Source organism: Xenopus tropicalis, chromosome 1, assembly GCF_000004195.4.
Source record: "Xenopus tropicalis strain Nigerian chromosome 1, UCB_Xtro_10.0, whole genome shotgun sequence".
Taxonomy (NCBI): domain Eukaryota; kingdom Metazoa; phylum Chordata; class Amphibia; order Anura; family Pipidae; genus Xenopus; species Xenopus tropicalis.
Genome location: NC_030677.2, coordinates 6,105,434 through 6,128,262, shown reverse-complemented (window position 1 = coordinate 6,128,262; position 22,829 = coordinate 6,105,434). Strand labels below are relative to the sequence as shown.

Here is a 22,829-nt window from a genome sequence, read left to right as displayed (position 1 = left end):
ACATTGTGTGGGTATTTTTATTTTCATATTGCAGTTTTAGTTTTGTAATGAGAGAAAGCTAAAGGGAGAAGGATTTGGGGATTTAACATCTTTTCTCGGCAGCAGTGCAATTCCCAGGCACCCGCTCACATTAACCCTCTCCCTGCCAGAGCCTCTCTCCTTTATATCTACTTTTTGTTGATTAATAGAATTAAGCTTTTTTTTTGTGGGGTATTTTGTAAAGTAATGGGAGGAAATAAAAACAAAAATGATAAAAAAAAATGCCTCAGGGTACTAAAGGCAAAGACCTGAAAGACCCACTATAGCTCTGGAGCAAAGCAGCAGTCAGAGCCTGTGTCAAAAACCCCAGCGCTTCTACGTCTGCTGCTTCAGCCAATGTGACCCCGGCTAAAACATTTGCGCAGGCAGTAGGTGCGGGCAGTAGCCCAAGCCAAGTCACCCCTGGGGCAGAGCAACTTACACGGAAACATGGGGTCCGATGTCTAATGTCGGGAGCTCAGGGCATAGAGGCTTATATAAAAGCTGCAGCTGAAATAGTGGCCCCTCTGCAATAGTGGCAGCCAGCAAAATGTATGGGAAAGCAATAATCTCTGCCCGTACACTGGCTGCAGTACACACTTTGGTGCAGAGAGGTATCACAGTGGGGGGGAGTTATGTCCCTGTGAAACCCCTAGAAGGGTTGGGCACTAGGATAGTCTTATCCAATGTGCCCCCTTTCCTACAAGACCCCATATTGCACCCCCACCTGCAAGCCCTTGGGGAATTAAAATCAAATATTTCTAAAATCCCCTTAGGATGCAAAGAGAGCAGACTGAAACATGTCCTCTCTTTTAAATGGCAGGTTCAACTGCTTCTTCCTCGAGGTCAAGACAGTATTGAGGGGTCTTTCTGGGTTCTGTTTGAGGGGGTGTTGTATAAAAATTTTTACAACACAGGAAGTGAGGTGTTTTCTTTGCAAGGAGATGGTGCACACATGCCAGAGTTGCCCTCAAAAGGCAAATTAAGACCACAGCCAATACTTGCACCCCTGGCACTTCATGTGCAACAGCTTGCCCGGCTAGGACTATCTCAGCAGGCCCTTTAACCTTTTTACTGCCAACCACGTATGGGATACGTTGTGGCAGAAAAAGGGCTTAACTGCCAACGACGTGTCCCATTCGTGGTGGGCATTTAAAGGTTTCTTTCTGCAGCGACGGCATGTGCCGCTGTTGCAGAGAGTTTCTACTGATGACAGCCCCCTGGGCAACGAGCCAGGGGGGCTGTCATGTGGGTCCTGCGATGATCACGTCGCAGGACCATCACAGAAGCAGCAGATGCGATCGCAACTGCAGCAAAGGAGAAGAGGGGGAATATATTCACCACATCCCCCAGTGGTACAGCTGTTTGTACCACACATCAACCTACCCCTGTGGGTGTGGGGGCACTCAAGATTGTAACATCTGCTGGGGTAGGAGCAGTGAATGACCCTTCCTCTTTAGGTGGCAAGGAAAAGAGGAAGAAATTTAAGTCCAACCACCTCATACCTGAAGAATGGGCATTAGTAGTCAATGATGGAGCACCCCCATCTAAGGGCAAGAAGAGCAGTGAAACATCTGGCCCTCATGTAGTGACATTGTCTAACCCATCTTTTAGACTCAGTCAACAAGTGTCAGACCATACACTCTCAACTCCAGATTCAGAAAGAAATAATGAGGTTAATGGTCTGGAGAGCCTAGAACAGGGGAACATGGGTTTCTCCACAGAGTCAAGGGTGCCTTCAACACATTTAGAGGTTCTGCACATGGAGTGCAAAGGGACACCCAATGAAACACCTGCAGGGTGGGTAGTCAATGTCCCTGAGTTTTGGGGACCACAACCGCCATACTGGAATCTTCAGGTAAGACTGTATGGGGGGATGATGGGGCTGGGGTAGTGGATATGAAGGAGGATAGCATGGCAGACTCAGGAAGAAATGTTTCAGGTACTCTCCTTTCTTAACCAAGGAAGATACTCTGTAAGTTTTCTTCAAGAGACCCATACCACTCCGGAGCTTGAAGCAACCTGGCATCTGGAGTGGAAGGGTAGGGTCTTTTTTAACCACCTCACATGGACTTCATGTGGGGTGGTGACCCTATTCTCTGAATCATTCCAGCCTGAGGTGCTGAGTGCTAAATCTGTCATCCCAGGCCGCGTGTTACCTCTCCAGGTCCAGGACTCGAATAGCACATACAACCTTATAAACATATATGCCCCAACTACCGGACCAGAGAGAACACGGTTCTTTGAAAGTTTGTCAACATACGTGGAGACAATTGACTCAGATAAAGAATTGATTATGGGGGGGTGATTTTAATTACACCCTGGATGCGCAAGACCGCAATGTTCCCCAGAAAAGGGACTCATCGGAGTCAGCACTGCAGGAACTCATTGCCCGCTTCTCTTTGGTTGACACTTGGAGAGAGCAGCACCCAGACACAAATACCTTCACCTATGTCAGGGTGAGAAATGGTCATGTTTCTCAGTCTCGGATTGATAGGATATATCGGGCCATCTCATGTCATGAGCCAGGTGCAGTACCATTAGGTTGGCTCCATTTACAGACCACAACTGTGCATCTGTGATAGTGGCAGATGCACCATCACTGGCCAAAGCTGCTTATTGGCACTTTAATAACAGTTTATTGGAGGATGAGTGGTTTGCAAAGTCGGTCCGAGAAATATGGATGGACTTAAGGGGTTTTCAGGATGAATTTGCCACTTTGAGTCAGTGGTGGGACGTAGGCAAGGTTCACCTAAAACTCTTATGTCAGGAGTATACTAAGAGTGTGAGCAAGCAGCACAATGCAGAGATTGAGGCATTGAATGAGGAGGTGCTTGATCGTGAGCAAAAGCTGTTGTGATGTGAAGACCAAAACCTGCAGCGGGAATACCTAGAAAAGAAGGAGACTCTGCATAACATAGAACAGCATCAGGCTCGTGGTGCCTATGTACGAAGCCGCATGCAGTTACTCTGTGATTTAGATTGTGGCTTGCACTTCTTCCATGCTCTGGAGAAGAAGAAGGGGAACCGAAAACAAATCACATGCCTCCTTGATGAAGATGGCACCCTCCTTGAGGACCCAGAGGCTATCCAGGACAGAGCTCGGTCCTTCTATCAAAACCTTTTTTCTCCTATCTCTCTCCTATCTCTCCAGATGCCTGCAAGGAACTATGGCAGGGCTTCCAGTAGTCAGCGAGAGGAGAAGAGAGAGATTGGAGAAACCTATCACTCTAGATGAGCTCTCTCAAGCACTCCGTTTAATGCCCCACAATAAATCTCCGGGGCTAGATGGACTAACTGTAGAGTTCTTTAAGTTTTTCTGGGATACTCTGAGTCCTGATTTCCAAAGGGTCCTAACTGAAGCCCTTGAGACAGGTGAGATGCCCCTTTCATGCTGTCGGGCAGTGTTGTCACTGCTACCTAAGAAGGGGGATCTCCGTCTTATTAAAAAGTACCTCTTAGGTACTCTGCAAGCCTATGGCTTTGGTCCACATTTTGTAGGCTACCTGAAAACGCTGTACACCTCTGCAGAGTGTCTGGTAAAAATCAATTGGTCTCTAACTGCACCTCTGACCTTTGGGCGAGGAGTTTGGCAAGGATGCCCCTAGTCAGGACAACTGTATGCACTGGCCATTGAACCCTTCCTGTGTCTCCTAAGGAAAAAACTTACGGGGTTGGTGCTCAAAGAAACAGATATGAAAGTGGTTCTCTCAGCCTATGCAGATGATGTAATCCTTGTGGCCCAAGACCTATCTGATCTTGAGCGGGCACAAGAGTGCCAAGAGATTTACGCTGCTGCCTCATCTGCTCAGATCAACTGATCCAAAAGTTCTGGAAGGTCCTTTAGAAGTAGACAATCTGCCTCCTATTTTTCAAGACATCCCATGGGAGACCAAGGTCATCAAATATTTAGGAGTCTACCTGTCAGCTGAGGAGTGCCCTGTCTCACTGAATTTCAGTGAACTAGAAGAGGGTGTCATCATCCGTCTTGGAAAATGGAAGGGTCTTGCTAAAGTGCTTTCTTTGAGGGGGAGGGCATTAGTGATCAACCAGCTTGTGGCCTCTCAACTCTGGTACCGGCTGGTGTGCCTTAGCCCAACTCAAGAATTCGTTGCTAAGATCCAGAGAAGGTTACTGGACCTTGGATGGGAAAGCACTGGGTATCTGCAGGTGTTTCAAGCCTTCCCTTGAGAGAGGGTGGACTGGGAGTTGTGTGCATAAGCTCCCAAGTGCACACTTTCCATCTCCAACAGATACAGAGATACCTTTATGCAGACCCTGCTCCACAGTGGTGTACAGATATGCAGCGCATGAAATTGCGCACCACCAGAGTTCCAAACCGTCTAATCATGGAGATCAAGGACACCATCTCCTCTGGCTCTCACACCTTTATTGATGAGGTTTTACATGTTTCATATTTACTTTTCATGTGCCAGACTGCAACCTTTTTTATCTCTTTTGAGGAAACTCCACCTGCAGTTCTGGTTACACTTTTCCCCTCATGTTTTTATTTTTGGACACCCAGTGTCCCTGGACAATCGAGAAAAATACATTCTCTCCAATTTGCTCGGGGCTTTGGCCAAACTAGCCATTTATAAGTCCAGGAAGCAGCATTTGGAAGGTGGCAACCCTCTGTCAGCAGAGGTATTGTTTTGGGTGCTGGTACGTTCCCACATCAGAGTGGAGTACACCCAGGTCATGTCTGCTTGTCGGTTAAGTGAGTTTGTTGACCAGTGGGCAATAAATGAAATACTCAGTATCCCCAGACTTGGTTTCTGTTCACACAACCCTCACACTCCATATTTAAGTGCATTTTAATTTGAGTGACAGTTTTAATACATTCAATTAATCATCTCCTTTTTAAAGAATGTGTGATTGACTTTGGCGAGCAACTACCCACCTGCAATTTGAATAATATATTAGCTACTGAAAATTCAACACGTTTACTGCTTTTTCTGTGGGGTAAAAACACAAAAAAATACATTGACCCCCCAAAACCATATATTTTTGGGAAGTACACATTCAGGCGAATTCAAAATTGGTATCCATGTCTTTCTACTCCAAACAACAGAGTCACAATGCTTTTCCAAAATTGCCAGTTTTGATGAAATACCTGAAAATCACATCAAATCTTCCACTTTCAAGCACCTTATCTCCCACATAACATTAGGTACCAAGAAAACACACCCTAAATATGAAAGCCAAAGGTCCACTGAACAGTTTGATGCCCATTGTGCATAGGATCACCAATGTATCTGGCATTTAGAGACCCCATAAGGAAGTCAGTGCATACAAATTGCCCCAGAGGTCTCTAGCTACTGAAAATTCAACATGTTTACTGCATTTTCTGTGGGGTAAAAACACAAAAAAATACATTGACCCCCCCCAAAACCATATATTTTCGGAAAGTACTCATTCGGGCGAATTCAAAATTGGTACCCATGTTTTTCTATTTCAAACTACAGAGATGCAATGCTTTTCCGAAAAAGCCAGTTTTGATGAAATACCTGAAAATCACATCAAATCTTCCACTTTCAAGCTCCTTATCCCCCACATAACATTAGGTACCAAGAAAACACACCCTAAATATGAAAGCCAAGGGTCCACTGAACAGTTTGATGCCCATTGTGCATAGGATCACCGATGTATCTGGCATTTAGAGACCCCAAAAGGAAGTTAGTGCATACAAAGTGTATACGCTGCAATAAAAGCTACCGGCATGTGCATTATGTGCCATAAGACCCCCTAACAGTAAGGAGACCCTAGACTCTATACATTTTCAGAAAGTACACATTCTGACAAAACAAAAATGGGTAAATACATCTTTCTACTGCAAACTACCAAACTACAAAGCTATGCTAAACAGAACGGTTTTTGTGACATTTTTGAAAATTGTCACAAAGCTTGCATGTTGCCCCATTATGAACCCCACATTTAGTAACGTACCAACATAAAACACTCTAAGTATGAACGCCAGGGGTCTCCTGAACAGTTTGATGCCCAATATGCATAGATTTACCAAACTATGTGGGGTACAGAGGATGCCAAATTGAAACACAGCATTTCAAAGGGCCCGATTCACTAAAGTCTGAAATAAGGAGTGCTATTTATAGCATGCGTTAAAAATCTTATGACTTCTTATTTTTCACTCGATTCACTAAAAGGACACTTGTCATAATTAAGAAGCGATGTTCTTGGCGTTATTTATCTTACGATGACATATTTTCAAGCAATATATTATGCAGAGTGCAATATATTACGCATGTAACCATTACTTTCGGAAAACCACCATTTCCCTGAAAACTGGAGGATGCATCACTCTAGGGCCAACATATACTTGAAAAAATACGACTGCAAACTCCATGTTGTGTTGCCAAAAGCTCACGAACCGCAATTTTCTTTATTTACCGCCTGCCCCAAGTAGGGTTAATATTCACACAGATTAACGCGATATTTTGCACGTTTAACGCTTCATATGTGTTTGTGAATCATGCGTTAGTACTATTTCTATTCGCTAATTAACACAATGTGTTTTTTTGTGCATGCGATATGCGGATTAACGCATGGATGCATGCAATAATTAAGTACCGATTCATCAAAGTCATTTCGCATGCATTATCACGTTAATCTGTGTGAATATTAACCCTACTTGGGGCAGGTGGTAAATAAAGAAAATTGCGGTTCGTGAGCTTTTGGCAACACAACATGGAGTATGCAGTCGTATTTTTTCAAGTATGTGTTGGCCCTAGAGTGATGCATCCTCCAAAAATATCCACATGCAAAGACAAGTAACAAAGAACAATGTGAAATGCAATAAAATTGATAAAAATAAAAAAAAATTACTAAAATCATTTTTTTTGCCTAATAATATCTGCGGTCAGAATAACAGTTTGAATATTTTGGCTTGGGCAAATAAGTTTTACAGACAAAGTCAAGCAAACAACAACTATGCATAACTGAAAATGCAATAAAATGGCTAAAAAATGCAATAAAATACCCAAAACTGCACCAAAGTCACAGAAACTGTAGTAGAAACAGCAATATAATACACAAAAGGTATTGCATAGTGCATTTAGCCAATACGCTATCCGCAATGGCAATAAAAAAAATTGCAGATAGGAATAAAAAGATGCGATAAAAAAAATTACAAAATTACATAAATGTGTAAGTGTGTGTGTACACTAGGTAAAATGTGTTTTGTGTGCATGTGTGTGTGTGCAAGTAAGTGTCAGTGCTGTAAGTGTGAAACCCCCCAACCCCCACCAAAAATGTATGTGTATGTGTGTAAGTGTGAGTATAAGTGTGTATTAGTGTAATAAGTGTGTGATTGTGTGTTTGTGTGTGAATTTTGAACTTACCTGGGCAGAAGAATCTGGAGAGACACAGGAGAGGCAGTTGCACTGAACGATCTGTGAGTAGGAGGTGCAGGAAGGGGGGGAAGCTGGGGAATGGGGAGGCAATGCAGTGAAAGCCATGTTCATTGCAGGCTTTTCATATGGGGCCCCTGGGAGATTGTGCCCCAGGGGCCACTCATTCCCCCCTTCTGCTTATTGCCTAGGGGTTGGGGAACAAGCGGGGAGTGAAGGAGTGGATTGGAAATCTGCTCCTCTGCTCCCAAATCTGGAAGTGTGGCAGGACGTAGAATCTATGTCCTGTGCCACTTAGGTACTTTTATACACAGGACATAGATTCTAAGCCCTGTGACACTTAAAGGGTTAAATAAGATAATACATACTATTACCATTATGTTTTATTCTCTATACAGATTTAACATCTTACCTGCTCCCCATGTGTGTTTATTGGGATGTATTTATCCCTGTGTGTTACAGATACAGAGAGCTTAGTGTGCAGGGCATGTACCATTGTATATACTGATCTGTACACTTCCGCATTGTGCCTGAAATAAACTTCCAGTTCTTTTAAAGTTTTACTCTCAGTGCAGTTCATAAAATAAGTTTTATTAATATTCTCTTGTTCCCAGCATGAGGGATAATGTGACAGAAGCTCTTTAAGAAATGTGGTGTCTTCAGTAACTGATAAGATATAATCATGGAACTGGGTATCTAATAATTCAATTGGGTAATTTGGATAGATATACATTAAACTGGCATTATATAACAAGTAACAACTATTGTAAGTTTCTCCCCATGACAATGTAACCACCACAGTCTTTTCATGAATCCCTGACTCCTGAGCGCATAGTGATAGATGTACTGAATCAGACGGTGTCCCACACAGGACAATAACCTCAGCAGTTGATATTCGGATTCTTTCAAGATTTCTCTTATTTGTGTCAGCATCTTCTGTAATAAAGATAATGATGTCAACACAGGCGCCATGTTTGCTGATCTCATTTTGAAGGTTCCGACTCTGTTTCTCTCCGCTGTCATTATCGGGGGCCACAATGATCACCCAGGTCCAACCCAACTGTTCCACCAGCTCTGCCACAGCAATGTGCTGAATATCATCACTCAGCCCTGTACTAAAATAGTATGGGAACATCTCTCTGTCACTCAGTGTAGGGTCTGTGGCGCCATAGCTGATCTGAAAGCAAAGCAATAACATATTTATATCAAGAAAAACCTTTATAAAATCTGCACAACATTAACCTTCAGCCTCTCATAAACCCGACTGCACAAGGGGATTTAGAGAACACAGTGAGGGGCAACACTTTATTCTCTTTCCTCTTTAGTTTTATCCCAGAGACACTGACAACAGTCTCATAATAATGTATCTAAACACAACCCTTTAACTATCAGGGAATATTTCTCTAGCCAATGAGAAATGGGAAAATCCAGTGCTGCTTATAAACAGAGGGTTATTAGGTTATTGCTTATATCTGACTGAATTTCAGAATTATTTGCTGAGATTTTTGTTCACTTTGTGTATCACAGTCCCCCCCCTACATATTCCTGATCCTGACCAACTGCAACATGACTGGAACCACAGGCAGAGTTTTTAAAATAAGAGTCAACGTTCCTGACTTACTGCTGAAAATTATAATAATAATTTCTATCTTCCCCAGCCAAAGCATTATGGTTCCTTTCAGTTGTATCAGTAGATCTCACACAGCCCCTCACAGCCTAAAAAAGAAAAATGTAGAACTTTGGTTGTGAAGGTTCAGAGTGACATTAGCACATTAATAAACGTACCTGTGAGTATCCATATACACCCAGCAGCTGGGCTATAGGCAGGGATGTGAGTGAGGACTGATCTCCAATAAATCCAGCAATTTCCCCTTTGCCCCTACAGGAGTAATTAGGCACCACATTCCCAGGGCCAGATAATATCTGCAGGGCACTCCCTATAGCGAGACGGGGATCCCCACAGGAATCATATACACGGTATCCCAGGGTGATGTTGGGTAACAGATCCGGGTTCCTGTTAATCTCATCAATAGCAAAGAGGAAGGTGCGGATTTGCTTATACAGATCTAAAGAAGGCCTGTGGGAAGATATTGTCTGTTATCCATCTAGAAATGTTTAGTTTTCAGCTGACAATTGGTACCGCATTGGTGAACAGTGTGCAGAAAAACTGCAGCTTTTTAGATTAAATCCCCAATAGATTGTACTTTTATTTGACTTAAATTTGCTCTTAGTACATAATGTTCAGGGCAACAAATAGCTTTTGTGTCTTATTTATAATGTATTTCTGTGTCCCCACTGTTGCTTCTTCCCTTTAGCGCTAATGTATTTTACTACATTCCCACTCATATTGCATATTACAGACAGAGTGCAATAAAAATTAGAAATAGTGTATGTACTAGAAGAGAGAGAAACAACATATCTTCTATGGCAGAAACATGAAAACATTACAGTGTGATATTTTGCCAGCTTTGTATGATTCTTTATTGGAGGCCCCCAAAAATCTTTCCCTTAACCCCTTCATTTGTTAGTGCAATAAACACAAAATCACTCACTCTGTGCAGACCGGTAAGGATGTAACAGGTCCATTATAAACATATTTCATGTTATTGTGCACAGTGAACACTCCTCCAATGATGATATCTCCATCCTGAATGTATTTGTATTCATACTCAGGCTTGGTGATGTGACCGCGGCACGGTGAGTCTGACCCACTCAGCTCAGTACTGCAGGGAGTTACCCATACAGCTGCCAAGCAGAGTATTACCTTCAGCTGATCAGATAAGAGCTCTCTGGTAGGAATCCATGCACAATGTATCATTTTTGCTGTTTACATAGCTGTATCCCCATATAATGTGTTCTCAAGCTAATGCTCTCTGACAGGGTGGCTGTATTTATATGTGCCCTTATACTCACTGCCCATTGATAGTTCTTTTGTGTTGTTTGTAAATCCAGCAAGTAAATACATTCTTATAAAACCCAGTGTCCCCTTGTGAGTGCTCCCTACAGGCAACGTCCATAATTGTCTCTGTGCGCCATGTTCTAAATCTGTATAGAGTTGGATATTTCTTTTCACTTAAATGTTCCAAAGAAATAAAAATGTAACTAGATTTGAATTAAACTGATTGAAAGATATCCCGGTCATGGACAAGTCAGATCTGCCCATGAGTGCAGCCAACTTGTGCCATTGGTTTAAATAACTATAGGAATTGTAAAACTGATATATGATTTGTTGGAAACCTGGTTAGATCCTCTGATCCATCTGATGATGGTTTGTTCTGCTGTACAGCGCTGTGTGTACAAGTAGCACCATATAAATAATAATACCCATAGTTACATACATATTTACTGCATATACAGCTTTTATTTGTAAGATTTTGACTATATATAATAATAATAATAATAATATAATATTAATAATAATATTAATCACCCCTCTTACTAGGGTTCCGGTTCTTTTGAGAAGCAGACAAATAACCCACACCAATAAGTGTATATTAAAATGAATATATTGAGTAGCAAATCAATGGATTGTTACAATGAAAAGATTAGTTAACAAACACAATATTTATACATTATTTACATTTACAGATTAATGACAAAATCTACATTATAGCTACCGATGAACAAAGAACATGGTGGTCTGATTCCTTGCCATGGCCTCCTGTCCGGTCTGTCTCACATCCTGCCCGGTCACTTCTGATGCCGTTCCCAGGTGCTCCTTCCACCCAGGTTCCTTTCCCAGGTTGCTCCCTTGACCACTGTCCAGCCCACATTTATGCACCTTTCAGCCACTGCCCCCCACATACCAACTGATCAGATGGGGTTGATAAAAAACCACACCTTGCCCATTGGTCAGAAACTGTTGAGTTTTATGGCTTCTCTGAGACGTACTGTCCCACCATCCACAGAAAAACTCTTAGATATGGAGATTTGGCTTCGGGTGCAACTTGAAAAACTGGTTTATAGTAATCAGTTTAGTAATCAGTAGAGCTCCCCCCATACTCAGTGTATAACACAATAGAGCCACAAACACACATATATATATTTATATATATCACAAATAATGGCACCCAAATACACGATTTCTTACAAATCCCCACCTAGAGGGCGAAGGACTTCACAAGGAAAGAGCCCTCTAAATACAAAAAGGTATAACATTCAGGGACACCCATTAATGTATAATATGTATTTGTGCTGAAAGTGAAAGGATTACTGAGACCCAAATTATATAACACTCACACATGCTTAAGTTTTAGGGTACTGTGAGGTAATATTTAACCTAATTATAAAAACACTCACAGTTTATACTCATAATTTGAACCCTTCTGCCAGTTAGAAAATCTCACACACTTTTAGAGGCTTTGTTTCCAGCTTACTTTGCTGTATTGTCTGTGCGCTGTACTCACCACTTACCCACGTGACACTAACCTACCCATGTCTGGGCTGGATCCAATCTCAGGCCTCTGCAGTAACCCATGGCCATTAAACTTTGGTGTTTGCAACACCCAACACATTTTGCTTACCACGGTTACCATATGAATGAGACCACACAGGGAAAATCCTTTATTATTGTGGGGTAGTGTGAGAAACTCTGTGGCACATTTATTAATCAGCATAGCTGGGATTAGCCCCTCAATTCATGGATAGGTGTGACCATAACCAATACTGACTTCAGGAAATTAAAAAGATACACTACACTAAAGTGTGCAGCACTATCTGAGCCAAATCACTAGTGAGTTGTTTGTCATCTTTGTCTCAGTATTTCCACCTCAGTTTCCTGCCTGATCATCTAAAATAGAGCAAGACAATTGTAAGGAACATCATTGTTTTAGCTGTTTTGGACAGGTACAGACCATAAACATAAACAAAATACTAGAAATGTATAGGACAAACCAAACTGGTAACTATAATGCAAATTAGTGAAGTTAAGTGGTTTTAACTGAGTTTTTAACCCTTTAATCTCCGATATACATTTTGAATTATCAGCCCCTACATTGCTGGTTGAGGTTGCAACCAAACTTTTAATGGTGCCCTCTGCATCTCTCAGCCTCTGTTTGAGCTGCGCAATCTCTTTCTTATTTTCTGCCATTGTTTGCTGGTTGCTAATGGAAATAGCAGCAGCATTTTCAACAGAAAATTTTAGAGAATCTATTGTATCATTCAAATAAAGAATCTTTTCCTCCAGATTCTCCTTCTGCACCGTTAGAGTTTTATACTGTTCTGCTATCCAGCAGGCAGCAAAAACCAGTGCACTTTTCCCTTTTGCTTTAGACATGCATTTTTCCTGTATTGCCCTGGTCACATAAACCTGAGCCTTAGCCCATGGATCTGGAGATCCCTGCATACACTTAACAATCTCCCCTGAGCACGTGACCGTGGCAATCTTTTTAGCTAAGACATCCATTTTTTATTTTTTTTTAAACTTAAAACAAAGACTAAAACAACACAAAACAAAACAATCGATTGGTTTGCTACACAATAATATACACTTATAAATATGAATTAAATGCCATGCATTGCTCTCCTGCCTGGCTCGCCATCTGTAAGATTTTGACTATATATAATAATAATAATAATATAATATTAATAATAATATTAATCACCCCTCTTACTAGGGTTCCGGTTCTTTTGAGAAGCAGACAAATAACCCACACCAATAAGTGTATATTAAAATGAATATATTGAGTAGCAAATCAATGGATTGTTACAATGAAAAGATTAGTTAACAAACACAATATTTATACATTATTTACATTTACAGATTAATGCAAAAACAAAGAACATGGTGGTCTGATTCCTTGCCATGGCCTCCTGTCCGGTCTGTCTCACATCCTGCCCGGTCACTTACATATTATCTTCCCTACACAATGCCAAGATTGCGTTCACTATAAGAATTTATTTAAAAAGGTTTTTGCTTGGTCATAGCTGAAACACACTGAGCATACAGCTTGAATTCATGAGTATTTAAATGTTGGGATCCAGTTTTAAAATGGCCACGATTTTTGCCAAATCTAACAAAACATTGATTTACAGTGGCTTGCAAAAGTATTCAGCCCCCTTGAACTTTTCCACATTTTGTCACATTACAGCCACAAACATGAATCAATTTTATTGGAATTCCACGTGAAAGACCAATACAAAGTGGTGTACACGTGAGAAGTGGAAGGAAAATCATACATGATTCCAAACATTTTTTACAAATAAATAACTGCAAAGTGGGGTGTGCGTAATTATTCAGCCCCCTGAGTCAATACTTTGTAGAACCACCTTTTGCTGCAATTACAGCTGCCAGTTTTTTAGGGTATGTCTCTACCCGCTTTGCCCATCTACAGACTGAAATCCTTGCCCATTCTTCTTTGCAAAACAGCTCCAGCTCAGTCAGATTAGATGGACAGCGTTTGTGAACAGCAGTTTTCAGATCTTGCCACAGATTCTTGGATTGGATTTAGATCTGGACTTTGACTGGGCCAGTCTAACACATGGATATGTTTGGGTTTAACCCATTGTTGCCCTGGCTTTATGTTTAGGGTCGTTGTCCTGCTGGAAGGTGAACCTCCGCCCCAGTCTCAAGTCTTTTGCAGACTCCAAGAGTTTTTCTTCCAAGATTGCCCTGTATTTGGCTCCATCCATCTTCCCATCATCTCTGACCAGCTTCCCTGTCCCTGCTGAAGAGCACCCCCAGAGCATGATGCTGCCCCCCCATATGTGACAGTGGGGATGGTGGGTTCAGCGTGATGTTCAATGTTAGTTTTCCGCCACACATAGCGTTTTGCATTTTGGCCAAAAAGTTCCATTTTGGTCTCATCTGACCAGAGCACCTTCTTCCACATGTTTGCTGTGTCCCCCACATGGCTTGTGGCAAAATGCAAACGGGACTTCTTATGGTTTTCTGTTAACAATGGCTTTCTTCTTGCCACTCTTCCATAAAGGCCAACTTTGTGCAGTGCACGACTAATAGTTGTCCTATGGACAGATTCCCCCACCTGAGCTGTCGATCTCTGCAGCTCGTCCAGAGTCACCATGGGCCTCTTGGCTGCATTTCTGATCAGCGCTCTCCTTGTTCGGCCTGTGAGTTTAGGGGGACGGCCGTGCCTTGGTAGGGTTACAGTTGTGCCATACTCCTTCCATTTCTGAATGATCGGTGGAACAGGGCTCCGTGGGATGTTCAAGGCTTTGGAAATCTTTTTGTAGCCTAAGCCTGCTTTAAATTTGACCTGTCTGGTGTGTTCTTTGGACTTCATGGTGTTGTTGCTCCCAATATTCCCTTAGCAACCTCTGAGGCCGTCACAGAGCAGCTGTATTTGTACTGACATTAGATTACACACAGGGGCACTCTATTTAGTCATTAGCACTCATCAGGCAATGTCTATGGGCAACTGACTGTACTCAGACCAAAGGGGGCTGAATAATTACGCACACCCCACTTTGCAGTTATTTATTTGTAAAAAATGTTTGAAATCATGTATGATTTTCATTCCACTTCTCACATGTACACCACTTTGTATTGGTCTTTCACGTGGAATTCCAATAAAATTGATTCATGTTTGTGGCTGTAATGTGACAAAATGTGGAAAAGTTCAAGGGGGCCGAATACTTTTGCAAGCCACTGTATATGAAAACAATTCCCATATCAGCACATTACTAATTACCTGCCCCTACTGCCAGTGCAGGAGCACTAAGGGGAGCAAATTCATATCCCTTAGGGCTCATTCTCAAGCACTTGCAGTCGGACCATATCTGCCCTCTGTACGACAGCCCACATTAAATACCCAGGGGCAGGGAGAGAGTGGGAGCAACTTAGCCTTGTATTTACCCCGGCCATAGAGCCGCCCATAAGGAAATAGCTCCATAGCTTGGTACAACCACTGGCGCTCCCTTACCCAGAGGGTGGGTGGGTGGGACAGGGGGACAGTATTTGTACCCTGTATGATAAATGAGCTTTTATGTATTACATTTTCCCAACAAATATTGTTTTGAGTTCATCTCTGGTTTGAATAAAATAATGTAACATTTGGGTAGGAATATACAGAAGAGAAGGCCACAGGATGAAGAGATGATGGCAAATATTTCCACTGCCACCATGTATTTGCCTTTGGTGCTCAGATAGGCCGGGATCATTGTGATCCAAACACTGCAGAAGAGCAGCATGCTGAAAGTGATGTACTTGGCCTCATTAAAACTGTCCGGTAAGCTCCGAGCCAAGAAAGCTACAATGAAGCTCACAGATGCCAACAGTCCCATGTAGGAGAGGACAATGTAGAAGGCAATGGCTGAGCCCTCATTGCACTGAATGATGATTTTTCCAGGTTCAGAACGAAAGTTTTTCTCTACATAAGGGGGTGCAATGACCAACCAGATAACACTAATCAGAAACTGAATTAATGAGCAAATAAAAACATGCCCATTTGCCAGTTTTACCCCAACCCATTTTCTCCAGGGACTCCCAGGCTTGGTGGCTTTGAATGCAATGGAAACCATGAGAGTCTTGGCCAGGACACAAGACACAGCTATGGAGAAGGTGATCCCAAAGGAGGTTTGCCGGAGCATGCAGGTTATATCCACAGGGCGACCGAGGAACAGAAACACAGAGAGGAAGCTCAGCTTGATGGAGACAAGGAGAATAAAGCTCAGAGTGTGATTATTGGCTCTCACTACTGGGGTGTCTCGGAATGAAATAAAGATTCCCAGTATAACTGCTGCTATTATAAAAAGGATTATAGATGAGATAATAGAGATTAGAGTTAGGGGATCACCAGCATAGGAAAGAAATTCAATTTGTTTCTCAATACACAGGGTCTTCTCCTGATTTGGCCACTCAGTGTCTTCACATTTGAGACAATTTTCCATATCTGTAACAAAAGTGGAAGAATATTATTTCCATTATATATATATATATATATATATATATAGCTAGCATCAGTTGCTTAAGAATTTTGCACCGCCCCCATAAAAAAATTTGTATTGGTCAACTGCTGTTGTTTATTATGAGATTATGAGTGGAACAGTGAGAGCAGGAAAGAGATGGAAAGTGACAGTAAGTGGTACAAGCAGAGCACAGGGTGGGGGTGGGAACAAGGGAAAATATATTTGGGGAGGAAGGGCAGTGGGAGAGGAAGAAGGGCAGTGGGAGGGGAGGAAGGGCAGTGGGGGGGGAGGAAGGGCAGTGGGAGCTGAAGAAGGGCAGTGGGAGGGGAGGAAGGGCAGTGGGAGTAGAAGAAGGGCAGTGGGAGGGGAGGAAGGGCAGTGGGAGGGGAGGAAGGGCAGTGGGAGGGGGGAAGGGCAGTGGGAGGGGAGGAAGGGCAGTGGGAGGGGAGGAAGGGCAGTGGGAGGGGGGAAGGGCAGTGGGAGGGGAGGAAGGGCAGTGGGAAGGGAGGAAGGGCAGTGGGAGGCGGGAAGGGCAGTGGGAGTGGAGGAAGGGCAGTGGGAGTATAAGAAGGGCAGTGGGGGGAGGAAGGGCAGTGGGAGTAGAAGAAGGGCAGTGGGGGGGAGGAAGGGCATTGGGAGGGGAAGAAGGGCAGTGGGAGTAGAAGAAGGCAGTGGGAGGGGAGGAAGGGCAGTGGGAGTAGAAGAAGGGCAGTGGGAGGGGAGGAAGGGCAGTGGGAGTAGAAGAAGGGCAGTGGGGGGGAGGAAGGGCAGTGGGAGTAGAAGAAGGGCATTGGGAGGGGAAGAAGGGCAGTAGGAGTAGAAGAAGGCAGTGGGAGGGGAGGAAGGGCAGTGGGAGTAGAAGAAGGGCAGTGGGAGTAGAAGAAGGGCAGTGGGAGGGGAGGAAGGGCAGTGGGAAGGGAGGAAGGGCAGTGGGAGGGGAGGAAGGGCAGTGGGAGTATAAGAAGGGCAGTGGGGGGGAGGAAGGGCAGTGGGAGTAGAAGAAGGGCATTGGGAGGGGAAGAAGGGCAGTGGGAGTAGAAGAAGGCAGTGGGAGGGGAGGAAGGGCAGTGGGAGTAGAAGAAGGGCAGTGGGAGGGGAGGAAGGGCAGTGGGAGTAGAAGAAGGGCAGTGGGAGTAGAAGAAGGGCAGTGGGAGGGGAGGAAGGGCAGTGGGAGGGGGGAAGGGCAGTGGGAGTAGAAGAAGGGCAGTGGGAGGGGAGGAAGGGCAGTGAGAGTAGAAGAAGGGCAGTGGGAGTAGAAGAAGGGCAGTGGGGGGGAGGAAGGGCAGTGGGAGTAGAAGAAGGGCAGTGGGAGGGGAGGAAGGGCAGTGGGAGGGGAGGAAGGGCAGTGGGAGTAGAAGATGGGCAGTGGGAGGGGAGGAAAGGCAGTGGGAGTAGAAGAAGGGCAGTGGGAGGGGAGGAACGGCAGTGGGAGTAGAAGAAGGGCAGTGGGAATAGAAGAAGGGCAGTGGGAGGGGAGGAAGGGCAGTGGGGGAGGAAGGGCAGTGGGAGTAGAAGAAGGGCAGTGGGAGGGGAGGAAGGGCAGTGGGAGTAGAAGAAGGGCAGTGGGAGGGGAGGAAGGGCAGTGGGAATAGAAGAAGGGCAGTGGGAGGGGAGGAAGGGCAGTGGGGGAGGAAGGGCAGTGGGAGGGGAGGAAGGGCAGTGGGAACAAAAGAAGGGCAGTGGGAGGGGAGGAAGGGCAGTGGGAGGGGAACAAGTGAAGTAGATACTGGGTTATATAATTACTTTGAGGGGAAAACCTTCATATGTTTTTTTTCTAATTGTATAACTGTGTTGGACAACTTGCTGCCAGGTCTCTAGATTTATAGAAATGACACAAAAGAAACCAACAACTCAGTAAATCCCATGCCCCACAGGCCGGTGCCCCTCACAGAGAGCCAAATGTCTGTTTAAAATGTCAACATCACAAATATTTTTCTAATCTATCTCTAAAATCCCCTTCTAAGCATTTCCTAATAGAAACATCCATGTACAGGGCTATTATTTTCTTTTTACGAATGGAAAAATTAATACATTGAATCATCTTGAACAAAAGAAAAGTGCCCCAAAGCCCCCAACCTTCCCATTGCTTTCACCAGCCAGTTTGCCAGACTCAGTTATTGTTTATTGAATTAAAATATAATTTCTACTTATTTTGTATGCATCTTACTTTGTTGTAAAACAAATAATAAAAACAAAGTTTAAAAAAAAAACATAATCTCTACTTTACTTTAGTAACATTTATTTGTTATTACTGGTTTGCCTTCATTTTGCAGTCATTTTCAGTTCTTTAAATATGAAATTGAATGAGAGATCTCAGCTGCCTTGACTGCCCTAAATGTCTAGAGCCCCTTTATTTGTAATTCCTCTCTCTCTAGTTCTAATTACCCCCCCCCATGCAGATCAGTCTGTAACTACAAACCTATGAAAGTGAGTGTGTAACTGAATATGGAACAGGCGGAAAAATCTAAACATCCTATTCGTCATCATTTATATTATTATTATTATTATTATTATGACTCAGTACCTGTTCTATTAGAGATCTCCCCATGGGAGCAGGGCACACAGGCATAGCAGCAGGGCACCGCTGATTTCCCCGCCATTTTTCTGGAGCCAGGAGGGCAGTTTGCAGAACACTGGGATTTCACAGTCTGTAAAGAAGAATTGAAAATGCACTAGTGCTATTACTTATAGCAACCAATCAGAGCTTTTGTTTCACTTTGTAATTTGCATGATTATTGCAGGGTCGCTGCACTAGTGCAACTTAGTACCTGTGTTAAATAAAGACTTATTTTAATATTAAATGGAAACTAAAGTCTCACAAATGATGTGGGTGCTGCAACATTTCTTTCATATCCCACAAAACAAAAACTAGTTCCGTGTTAGCCAGTGTCAAAAATAATAAAAAAAAAAACAACAAAACACAAATACAAGAGAATTGTAGAAATGATACCTATATTGGCTAACAAGAGGAATAGAGTGCAAGCTTTCGGAGCTCTAAGGCCCCTTCATCAGGATATATACAAATGAGAACTGAAATGGCACAACATTTATACTGATAGATCAGAGAGAAGTGTCAAAAGCAATAAATTAAACAAACTGGCTACCATAGGTCCACTTCCAGAGGGCACCATCCTAGCTACCATGGATGTGGAGTCTCTTTATACCAACATCCCACATGAAGATGGTATTGCAGCCTGCCAGTATTTCCTTGAAAAATCTTATATGTCCACAATGCCAACTCTACAACTAATCAGATTTATACTAACACACAACTACTTCTCATTTGGAGATGCCATATACCTCCAACTGATGGGAAGTGCTATGGGAAGCAAAATGGCACCTCAGTATGCAAACTTGTTTATGGCCCATTTAGAAGAAAATTTCCTGTCTTCCTGCAACACCAGACCGTTGACCTATTTACAGTATATAGATGACATACTTATAATATGGACAGCATCAGAAAAGGAACTATTGACATTCCACCAAAGATTCAACCAATTTCATCCCACGATTAACCTTACCCTTAACCATTCCTCTTCACACATCAATTTCCTGGATACCACTATCTACATCAAAAATGGAATCATACAGACATCCCTATACCAAAAACCAACAGGCCGTCCAGCATATCTTAGGTGGGACAGTTTCCATCCACATCACATTAAAAAATCAATTGTTTTTAGCCAGGCTCTTAGATACAACCAAATTTGCTCAAATCCTGATGAAAGAAATAAACATTAACAGTAATCAGGGCTACCATCCACAGGTTATTGATGATCAGATCCACAGAGCAACTGAAATACCCAGTGTCACGATCTCCCTGAGGAGACGCCATGGAGTACCAGGAAGGTGGGAGCCTGAAGACTGTGTAACCCGGAGTGTATCCATAAATCACAGAACTGGTGTCAGAGGCCTTGGGACTGGAGGGGTAAACAGGAAAGGTTTAACAGAACCAGCAGTCACAGTGGTAATTGAAGAAAATAAGTCAGAGGAAACTGGGAATAAATCCCCAGTAAAAGTAGCTTTCAGATAGGACAAAAAAGCACAGGGATTCTCCAAAAAACTGGCATTTTCTGCAATGCACCATTCCGCCCATACACGAGCATCTCCCTCTAGGAGATAACGAGCTATAAGTCTACTCCTTAATGAATTAGTGGCTTGTACAAAAAATGGAGCAGAACTTAAGTCTTTACATGAAAGCAGAAAGGCAGAAAAAGAATCTTCCTCATCTTTGTATTTCTTCAGATTAGAGCAGCAGAGAGTTGTAGTTCAACATCACAGGACATGGAGGAGTTACCAGCAGGCTCCATTTTGTAGGGCTTGGTCATTCTGTCACGATCTCCCTGAGGAGACGCCATGTAGTACCAGGAAGGTGGGAGCCTGAAGACTGGGTAACCCCGAATGTATCCATAAATCACAGAACTGGTGTCAGAGGCCATGATACAGTGAAGAACTTTAATAACTAGAAGCGTAGCAGTGCATACAATGGTAATACAGACTGAATAGAACGGCAGGCAGAGGCGGAATCCAAAACAGGCAAAGGGTCAGGGCAAGCGGCAGTCAAGTGAAGTCGAGGACAGGCCAAGGTCAGAACCGGGAGATCAATGCAGAACTAGGAAGGGCACCAGGGAACAGGAACAGGGTAGAAAGCAGGAACAGGACACGGGAACACTGGAGCTTGGAACCAGTACGATAACAAGAAAGTCACAGGAACAGGAAACATGGAGGCAGGGTCACAAGAAACAATTAATGACCAAGCAAGGGGCAATAGTCAGGGAAAGGCTTATAAAGGGTGAAGATTAGGAGATGGGAAACACATGAGGTTAATCAGGTGGGCGGAGGAAAGGAGCAGACAGAAAGCAGATGACAGACAAAAGAAGAATCAAACAGACAGCCCAAAATGCCTCCAGTGGCTACAGAGGCAAATGCACACCGCCAGGAACACCCCAAGTGGTGTTCGAACCCTGGCTGATCCTGACACACTCTTGGATTACAAACAAAAAATAGGAATCAACAGGGTACCAATTGTAGTCACCTACAACCCACAGCTGAACATTATAAGAAAAATAGCCAGGGGCCTGCAGCCCATGCTCCATACAGATACCAGACTAAAGGAGATATTCCCTGAACTGCCCCTTCTGCCCTATAGACAACCACCCAGTCTGAGGGAAATGATTGTTAGAAGTCTCTTCCCCAAACAACTAAAGCAGGTACATTTCCCTGCAACAGCAAAAGATGTGAGACTTGCAAATACATCCTGTGCCAAGATCCAATTGCAATACCGAATACACAAAAAGTCTACACCATTTGGGACTATTCATGTGCTTCCTCCAATGTGGTGTACTTGATCATATGTACTAAGTGCCCTACAGGAGGAATGTACATTGGGGAAACAGGGCAAAAACTGCGCACAAGGATCCTATCTCTCTAACCGCTCCTTCTCTGTCACTCTCGCTAACAAATCCTCTACCCCGGTTCCACTTAGTGTGGGGGTTCCGCTTAGTGTGGGGGTTCCACTTAGTGTGGGGGTTCCGCTTAGTGTGGGGGTTCCGCTCAGTGTGGGGGTGCCTCAGGGCTCTGTGCTTGGTCCCCTGCTGTTCTCCCTGTACACTCTCTCTCTAGGAGACCTTATTTCGTCGTTTGGGCTTAAATACCACTTATATGCAGATGCACCCAGATATATTTAGACACCCCTGCACTAACCACTGATGTTCAAACCCAGATTGGTAACTGCCTCCTGGCTATCTCCTCCTGGATGAACCGACGCCAGCTCAAACTTACCCTAGCTAAAACAGAGCTCATGGTCTTCCCACCCAAACCTGGCCCTCCTCCTCCTTTCCCCATTACTATAGATGGCATGACCATCAACCCTGTAAATTCTGCACGCTGCCTTGGGGTTATCTTTGACCAGTCCCTCTCCTTCTCTAACCATATTAATAACACTGCCAAAACCTGCTGCTTTTCCCTCTGCAATATTGCCAAGATACGCCCCTTTCTTTCCCAAGCAACAGCTAAAACACTAATCCATGCCCTTATGCTTTCCCGCTTAGATTACTGCAATCTCCTACTAACCGGCCTCCCAGACTCCCACCTCTCTCCCCTGCAATCAATTTTAAACTCTGCTGCCAGGATCCTCCTGCTCTCTCCTAAGAGGGAACCTGCTCAGCCTCAATTAAGCTCACTAGCATGGTTACCTGTCAAGCAAAGGAGCTTACAGAATCCTTCTGCTGACATTCAAAGCCCTTCACTCCTCTGCTCCTCACTACATTACTTCACTGGTCTCCCTGCTCCTCACTACATTCCCTCACTGGTCTCCCTGCATGTTCCTGGTCGTCTCCTCCGCTCCTCTCAGAGCCTCCGTCTTTTTACACCATCCACACCCACTGTGCTCTCTCGTCTTAAACCTTTCTATCTCGCTGCCCCTTCCCTCTGGAACTCTATCCCTGAATCCCTCCGTAGGGAACACTCACCCACTCTCTTTAAGATAAAACTCAGCTGTTACCTTCTGGAGCACTAAGACATTGTCTTGCCCAGTCCTGCGCTTAAGGGCAAATGCCCATACCTGATGCACTCTTACCT

At 43.7% G+C, this 22,829-nt stretch overlaps 1 protein-coding gene across 1 annotated transcript; it reads right to left on the bottom strand.

Annotated features, from left to right (window-relative positions):
• Positions 1-7,032: 7,032 nt before the first annotated feature.
• Positions 7,033-16,232, bottom strand: LOC100489380 (vomeronasal type-2 receptor 26). The gene is made up of 5 exons (XM_031895186.1): positions 15,338-16,232; positions 9,938-10,130; positions 9,171-9,462; positions 7,798-8,562; positions 7,033-7,041 (listed from the first exon to the last, which is right to left on the bottom strand). Exons 1-5 carry the CDS (start codon positions 16,230-16,232, stop codon positions 7,033-7,035), a joined length of 2,154 nt encoding a protein of 717 aa, XP_031751046.1.
• Between the last annotated feature and the right edge of the window lie 6,597 nt (positions 16,233-22,829).

Coding starts and splice junctions, on each gene's coding strand:
- LOC100489380 (XM_031895186.1), bottom strand. CDS start 16,232: ATGGAAAATTGTCTCAAATGTGAAGACACTGAGTGGCCAAATCAGGAG. Junction 10,131..15,337: donor ACAATATTTGTTGGGAAAAT/GTAATACATAAA, acceptor TCTGCTTGGCAG/CTGTATGGGTAACTCCCTGC. Junction 9,463..9,937: donor TCCTTACCGGTCTGCACAGA/GTGAGTGATTTT, acceptor ATCTTCCCACAG/GCCTTCTTTAGATCTGTATA.